This window comes from Physella acuta, unplaced genomic scaffold, assembly GCF_028476545.2.
Source record: "Physella acuta isolate Inbredline_101_S28 unplaced genomic scaffold, ASM2847654v3 ptg001825l, whole genome shotgun sequence".
Classification (NCBI taxonomy): Eukaryota; Metazoa; Mollusca; class Gastropoda; family Physidae; genus Physella; species Physella acuta.
The window spans coordinates 68,904-77,584 of NW_026733334.1; the positions used below are offsets into that span (position 1 = coordinate 68,904).

Below are 8,681 nucleotides of genomic sequence, written 5' to 3' on the forward strand. Positions count from 1 at the left end.
ACGCCGATGTATACCGTATATATAAGCAGTCCTGGCATATAGTCTAGTTCTATTAAATTTTTATTTTTTCACTTCCTTACTTGGAACTACTTTTTGATAAACCACCGGATTAAAGGGGAGTCAAATCGGGGTGTAGATGGAAAATGGCGGACATCGATCATTGGATAGAAGTCGCTAAACAATGCAAATATTTGCCAGAAAATGACTTAAAGGTTGCATTTAGTTACATTTTATTATTCCGCTCACTATATAGTTTGATTATTTATTTAATGTATGGTGTATATTCTATTACAAATGCTTTAAGGTGTTGTACAGTTTTTAAATTTTTGACATCACAGTCTCAGTTGAGTCTGGTCCGGAATGATCCAGGCCAGGCAAGAATTTATTTGAATTGTAAAATTTTCAATTAGAATTCTGAAACCTGAGCTTCTAACCAATGCAAGCTGTTTACCGTGTTATAAAAAGTATTTTGTAAACTGTGTACAATAGCGTGCTGTTTACATTGGCCTGTCGTTTTTTAAAAAATGCCAGAAAAAGAAGGTAAACAAAAAATGTCAGATCTAGAAAAAGTAGAATCTACGTAATCTGTCGTTTTATAGGCCGTTCGAATTCACAGCTTCCGGGTTTGTTGTTTTGAAGCCATCTCACGGCTCATGCGCTTACCAAAAATGGCGACCAGTTTCGCTTTCACTAATGGGTAGAGGGATAAAACTAATGATTACGAAGCCATCGTTAATTTTAGACATCGGAACTATCCGTTTCTATTTAAGTCTGTTGTTTAAGAATTGTCGGATCTACTTTTGGCCTAATTTCTTTGTTTGTATTTAACGAGGCCGTCGAGAGAAAGTCACGCTTATTTAGCTTGCGTTTCAAGTCGAATTAACTAAAGCAGGTGCGCTCGACAATAACTTTTTTATTTTTTACAATTTTTATAACATCTTTACTATCAAATAAAAATTGAATTGTTTAATGAAATTAGGGTGAAAACAATACATTTGAGGGTGTAAGTGATCACCCCTCAATAATGCCATTTTATTATATTCTTGTTTGGTGAAAACGAGGCGCGGGAAAATGTGTGCCGCGCAAGAATCCAATCATTTGGCTAGATTTATGACTGTTTTTTATGTCATACCTAAAAATAGAATGTTTACGCTTTCTTCGTTGATGATCGTTTTTATTATTTTTTAAATTGAAAGTATGAATTATTAGTTAGATTGCGGATTTTGTAACTTGGTATACTTACCTTTTATCAATTTAAAAAACATAGCATGCTAATTGTGAACAAATATAGTCATAAAACACAGAAATATAAAGTTATAATTGCGATGTGCCACACCCGGGCCACACCCCCTCAAGAAAGCATGTGTTTATTAAGCTGTTTATCTCACTTTACAACAGTAATTAAAATTAATTTTCAAATTTTTATCACTTATTGGGTAAGATTAAGCACATGTTTACAAAAAATAAAAATAAAACAAAAGCAAATTCTGTTTTAATGAAGGTCACGGGTGAAGTTTTTTTTCCTTCTGTCACGTTCAGTGGAGGGTGCCACAGGCTGACCTGACTTTGGAATTTTTTTCAGTAATAATGACTTTGCACAGAAAGTTAAAATATGCTAAATTAGCTTAGTTTACTAGTGTTCTAGCTATTATTGATACATTTTTAATAAAAAAATCATTCTGTAATTCTCATCAAACAGCCTACGTTTTAGGTAGCTACGTAAAATCGCCCGCGACTATTAATGTGAAAAACAGGTGAATCCTTAAATTTTAATACCTATTTCACACTTTTAAGGAGGATTTATGTTTTGAAAAATACAAAAATGTTTCCTTGTTTCATTTATGTAGGCCTACGCCTACCTGTTTTTAAACAATTGAATTAAAATTTTTCAGTAATAAATGAAGACTAGCGATGTTTCCAACAGATGCAACCATGCTCATTTACTATAGCAGCCATCTTGTTTAAGTTTTTTTTTTTGCATACTTGTAGCGCAAGATTCAGGGGAAGCCACTCTAACTTACAGATGGCTGATTTTTATATAGCAAATCCTGCTCGCAAACACTGCTGTTTAAAGTCAATTTCTTGCTTATATTGATACATTTAGCCATTGATTTAGATTTATTATTCACTTATCTATAATATTTGACACAAATATAACAAAATATACTTATTTTAAAGCCTTGACAATGAGGTAATCTCGCAAGCGGCGCCTTAGTGAAAGTAGCTCTATGTATTGTTGTCTTTCAAATTAAATAACTCTACAATAGGCCTATCGCTTCGATAATAAACCAGCCAATTATAAAAGCATAGCATGCTGATTGTAACAAATATAGTCATAAAACACAGAAATATAAAGTTTCAATTGCGATGTGCCACACCCGGGTCACAGCTCCTCAAAAAGCACATGTTTATTAAGCTGTTTATCGCACTTTACAACCGTAATTAAAATTAATTTTCAAATTTGTATTACTTATTTGGGTAAAATTAAGCACATTTTTACTACTAATAAAAAAAAACAAAGTAAATTATGTTTTAATGAAGGTCACAGGTCAAGTTCAGTGGAGGGTGCCACAGGCTGACCTTACTTTGGAATTTTTTCAGTAATATTGACTTTGCACAGAAAGTTAAAATATGCTAAATTGGCTTAGTTTAGTGTGCTAGCAATTAATGATAAAGTTTTAATAAAAAACATCATTTTGAAATTTTTATCAAAATACCTACCTATTATGTTAAGCAAATGGTAGGGCCTAAGCAATGATTTGAATTCAAAGTAATCTATCGTTTTAGGTACATAAAATTGTCCGAGGTTCGTAATGTGAAAAGAAAAGGTGACTCATTAAATTTTAGTAATTATTTTACATTTATAGGAGGATTTATGTTTAAAAGCTTTCAAAAATGTATCATAGTTTCATTAGACCCTACTTACTTTGCTTTTTTTTTTTTTACACAAGTTTGAGAAAAAAGGTCTAGCTAGTCTAGTAAAATCTAGTTCTAATTAAATTGGCCTAATCACAGTGATCTTATGTTTTAATGAGAAAACTAACGATTTCTTCTGTTTTTAGAAACTTTGTGACATGGTATGTGAACTTCTACTTGAAGAATCTAATGTGCAACCAGTCCAGTCACCTGTCACAGTTTGTGGTGACATCCATGGCCAGGTGTGTTAATTAAATACTGTATTTAGATTTTAGTTAGTAATAGGCGACAAATTATTTATTGGTTAGGGGTCATCCATTTATGACGTCCACAATTTTTTGGGATTTTGGACCCCCCCGTCCACGAAAATCCACTTTTTTCCTTATATAAGTCCATATGCGTCCACAAAAGTCAGTTTTTTTTCGGGGGCCCCCCCCCCCCAGCGTGTGGCCGTCATAAATGGATGACCCCTTATTTAAAGCTGTTTTAACCAGTATTACCTGTAAAAAAAGCAATGTGTTGTAGCTGTTCTTTCCTCTTAGATTTTCTTCTAACCAAGGTTATCCTTGTTTAAGTTGTATATTTTATTTCCTTGATTTAGTTTTATGATTTAATGGAACTGTTCAGGACTGGGGGAGAGATGCCAGACACAAACTATGTTTTTATGGTGAGCAACTTTCCATTATTTTTAACTTCATTATTGAATTTACAATTTATTTTTAATAGGCTACATCTTTTAATAAGATAATTTTGTATTAATCATGGCTCTGTTGTAATCTTCTTTCAGGGTGATTTTGTAGATAGGGGTTATTTCAGTTTAGAAACTTTCACACTTTTACTCACACTGAAGGCCAAGTAAGTGATCCCTTTTCTTTTAGTCTAAATTAGATTGATTCAAGATTTCTTGTTTTGTTCGCTAAACTCTAAAATATTTATTTTATTTACATTTATTTCTAATTATGTATTTTGTTTAGATGGCCAGATAAGATTGTGTTGTTGCGTGGTAACCATGAAAGCAGGCAAATCACACAGATTTATGGGTTTTATGGTCAGTACTACTTTACAAAGTATGTTCATGAGAATAGTTATTTTACTATAATAAAAAAATTAGATCAAAATATTTCCATTCCTACTTACACATAAACTATTTTAACAGCAATACATTTTCTATTTATTAAAAATTTGTTGCAACTATTTATCAGATGAATGCCAGTCTAAATATGGGAATGCCAATGCTTGGAGATACTGTTGTCGTGTTTTTGATTTGCTGACCATAGCTGCTGTAAGTCACTTTTTTTTATCATATAACTTAACTAGTTGCTGATACACTTGATTAGTTTGATGTTAGTCTGTGGTATTAGTTTTCTGACTTATTTGTTTTTATAAAAATACTTTTATTTCTAGGTTGTATATTCAATGTGTTGTTGTTTTGAAAAAGTTCTAGATCATTGAAATTCTTTAAAAATTGTATGTATCTATTATGTAGTTGTTACAAATTATTATAGATCATTGATGAGGTTATACTCTGTGTACACGGTGGTCTCTCTCCTGACATAAAAACTATTGACCAGATCAGAACGATTGAAAGAAATCAAGAAATCCCTCACAAAGGAGCATTCTGTGGTAGGATTTTGTTTTTTTAATTTACTATGTTTGCACTACTCAAAGAATCAATAATTTATTTATTTATTTAATAACAAAATATTATTGAAATAAATAATCTCAGTAAATTGTGCTTAATGGTTGAGAATATATCTGCTACACACAGCTTATATATATATATATATATATAGATAGATAGATAGATAGATAGATAGATAGATAGATAGATAGATAGATAGATAGATAGATAGATAGATAGACAGACAGACAGACAGACAGACAGACAGACAGATAGATAGATAGATAGATAAACAGGTTATTGTGTACAGATCTTAGATTCTTTTTTTTTGACATAGCATGTGTTATATTCATACTGCTCATACATAAATATCTTCAATGTTTCTTTCTCTGTAATATAAAACCAATTATTTTGTCCAGATTTAGTTTGGTCTGACCCTGAAGATGTGGATTCCTGGGCTATGAGCCCTCGGGGAGCTGGGTGGCTTTTTGGTGCTAAAGTCACAAATGAGGTAGATAATTAAATTATAAAAAGTATAATAAAAATATGGCTCTGTACTTCAGTAAAAATGCTGTGCCTTATTTCATCCTGTTTAATGTTACACTTTTATTTTTCTTCAAATTGATCTGGGGAAAATTAGAAATATATGATTTATTAACCATTAATGTCCCATTCATTCTACCAAAACTCCACCCATGACGGCCCAATGTAAGGAGCATAACTCTGTATGATCAAGTGAATAGTTTCACAAAATATTTGTTTTTGTCTAAATGAAATTGAAAATTAAGATAAAAACTACTGCTTAATGTTGGGAATAAACCTTTCTTTCCAACAGTATTAAATAGAATATATTATATTCGGTAAAAGTACAGTATAAAAATAAAAAATGTCGGAGAAAATTCAAAACAGGTCATTTTCGGTAGTCAACTTTATTTATTTTTGTCTAAACAACTATGCATCGAATTTAACAGTTAAATATCAATTTGGTTATGTTTAACATATATAATTCATAAAATACATGCCTAGATACGTTTAGAGGCATTAATTTTTTAAATTTTTAATATTAAATCTACTAAAAATACGACAGATGAGTCGAAAATTTCGAGATAGAAAGAAACTAATATTTTTTATCTTTCAAAAGCGCCATTAAAATTAGAAGACCGGAAAAGGATGCTGAAACCATCCGACTTCCTGTTTAGTTAAAAATTAGAATTTGTAGGCCAAATTTTAATGAAACAAATTTAATTTTTCTATGCGTATTGTAAGCGGGCGGCAGCGGGCGTTACGGGACATTAACGGTGTCGGGCGGCAGCGGGCGTTACGGGACATTAATGGTTAATCACTGTTACTTAAAAAAATTATTATAAAATATAATAAAAGTTTTTAAACAATCAAGCAATGCTATTTTAAGTACAAAACAACAACTATATTATTTTAATGTTATGCTATTTTTATTTTATCTTCCAATAAGGCACTCTGTCATGTGTATTTTTTAATAATTTTTTCTTTGCAGTTTGTCACACTGAATGGTTTAAAGTTGATATGCCGTGCTCATCAGCTGGTTAATGAAGGTTAGTTGCTACTCTGATTTTAGATGCAGTCTTTTGCTTCTCTGATTTTAGATGCAGTCTTTTGCTTATAGGTCGTGGAAGGCTGGAGTTTGGTCAGGTGTGACATCCACAGGGTGACAGGACACTTGATCTCAGACAAAATATCTCATGGACAAAAGATACCATGGGCAATTGATTTCAGACAAAATATCTTACAGTAAAATATGTATAGTATTTAGTATTATTTTAGTTGATTTTAATATTTTTTTAAAATGGATGTCATATGGATTTCATTTATATTTTTACACATAATTATTGTTAGATATACTACAGGAATGACTTAAATGTAATAAAAAATCAAAAGACTGAGTAAATTTACTTTTGAAAAAAAAAATAGCAATTTATATGAAAGTATTAGACAAAAAAATGCAAAAGACAAATAAAATTATGATATAATTAAATTAACCACATTAATGTTAAAACAAGTAAAATAGTTTTCAAAAAAATAATTTTTGTCTACATGTTCGTTATATGAAATTGGTGTTTTTGTTGTATCATCAACGCTTTCTGTTGTCCAGCGTAATCTGACTTTTTAAAAAATGTGCATATGCCATCTGCAATAAAAAGAAAGAGCTGACTAATCACCACTAATAGTGCTTAGTTTGCATGCAAACTATAAATAACTTTGCTCCGAAATGAACAATGTCGTTAAACAAGCATGTGTCGACTGAGCACTAAGGTGTTGCCAAATGATCGGCAAGTCCACTACACTGTATATAAAAAATTAGTTACAAAATTAGTTTAAATGTTATATTTGTAATTTTAATATGCTTAATGCAATTTGACAAAACTTTTCTCACAATTATTATGTGTAAAAACTGTAAATAAATAAAATCCTAAAGACAGTCAGATTTTAAATGTTAAAATGGACTAAAATAATCTCTTATACTATACACATTTTGTCAGAGATCATGTGTCATGGAACCCATAGTTTATATTTTTATAGGTAATTTGTTTTATAAAAGGGCAAATCTTTTTTTATTATTATCCCTATGTTGCCCAAAACTGAAAACTTTCATTCTTAACTCTCTTGTGCTCCAGACAACAATTTGTTTTGTTTCCCTAGTTTTTTTTCATACTTCACCAAGATTAAGCTTCTATTGTTCATCTCTGATCTATTTCTAGGTTACAAATTTATGTTTGATGAAAAGCTTGTCACAGTGTGGTCTGCACCCAACTACTGCTACAGGTGTGGCAACATTGCCGCCGTGCTGTCCTTCACAGACTCAGAACACAGGGAGGCCAAACTCTTCCGCGCTGTGCCAGACAGCGAGCGCGTCATCCCTCCCAGAAACCAAACACCCTACTTCTTATAACATTGTTTTTATATTTTTTTTTTAAATTAGATTTAAAATTGTTGATGAAAATATTGCACATTATTTTTTAGCAACATGAGAGATGGTTTGAAAATATTCATTAATGCAATATGATCAATATTTTAAAATGTTAAAATACTAAAGGTTTAAAAAAAAATGTATGAAATGGCATTTCATTAAGTTGTAAAAATGTCATTTAGCATTAATTTAACAGTTTGGGAGAAAATGTAATGATCAAATGTTTCTGAATGGTATACACTTACGTCTGTGTATTTAATTTTACTAGACATTTTTATTTTTAAAAAGTTAAATAAGACAAATTAAATACTAAATAATTTTTTTAGACATTTTTAAAGGCCAAGCATTAATTTATCACTGTGAACTATAGTTTATCAATTGCCTGTCATATTTTTATAGTACACTTCATGCAAGGTGGTGTACTTGACTGTACTTAACCTTTCTTGCACTGTGTAATGGAATAAGATTAGTTGACATGTAGTTCTCAGCAGTCAGTATTTTTAAACAGCTGGTGTACATTAAGACACAGGTCATGTTTCTTATGTGTGTGTAAATAACTGACAGGTCAACCTATGGTTAAAGATTTGTTGGATAAATTAAACACATTGAACTGCTACATATTATGTAATATATTTTACAGTTTGTAATCATTTTTAAAGTTGTGAATGAGTGAGTGTGTTGACAACCAACAAAGGTTTTTATCAGTACTTTGTACTGATTGGTTTATCAGTACTTGTGCTGATTAGTTTATCAGTACTTTGTGCTGATTATATTTCTTTGTAACTTGTTGAAGCATAAAAAATACCAAATTTTTTTGTAAATGTTCATCAATGAGAAAAACAAAATTTCCAAACATGCACTTGGTGTTGTTTTTTTTGTTTTTTTTTTAGTTATTTATTGCCAGAACTCAATTTAGTAGCTTAGCTAGTCGTAATTTTAAGTTGTTGGGCAATTGAGGTTGTGGCCCCTTGAGCAACAATCCAGAGAAACCATCGTTGTATGGGGTACATAAACAACGACCCACTCCTTGGGGGGAGGGGGGCAGTGTTAAAAAGTTTTCTATATAAATTCCATTTCGTTCGGGAGCCTCTCCCCAGAGGGGGGGGGGGGGACATTAGTCCCCGGGTGCCGACCTTAAGGGGTTATGGGTTGGAAACCGAAAGTTTGGCGCCGGGAAGGGTCGCTACGCCTGAATTAAAC

The 8,681-nt window shown here is 31.4% G+C and overlaps 1 protein-coding gene across 1 annotated transcript; it reads left to right on the forward strand.

Annotated features, from left to right (window-relative positions):
• The first annotated feature begins 101 nt into the window (after positions 1 to 101).
• On the forward strand, positions 102 to 8,338 carry LOC131930695 (serine/threonine-protein phosphatase 6 catalytic subunit). Its single transcript, XM_059287279.1, has 10 exons — positions 102 to 212; positions 3,063 to 3,158; positions 3,518 to 3,583; positions 3,704 to 3,771; positions 3,891 to 3,964; positions 4,119 to 4,198; positions 4,422 to 4,539; positions 4,957 to 5,048; positions 6,051 to 6,108; positions 7,273 to 8,338. Exons 1-10 carry the CDS (start codon positions 144 to 146, stop codon positions 7,461 to 7,463), a joined length of 912 nt encoding a protein of 303 aa, XP_059143262.1. The 5' UTR covers positions 102 to 143; the 3' UTR covers positions 7,464 to 8,338.
• Positions 8,339 to 8,681: the final 343 nt, after the last annotated feature.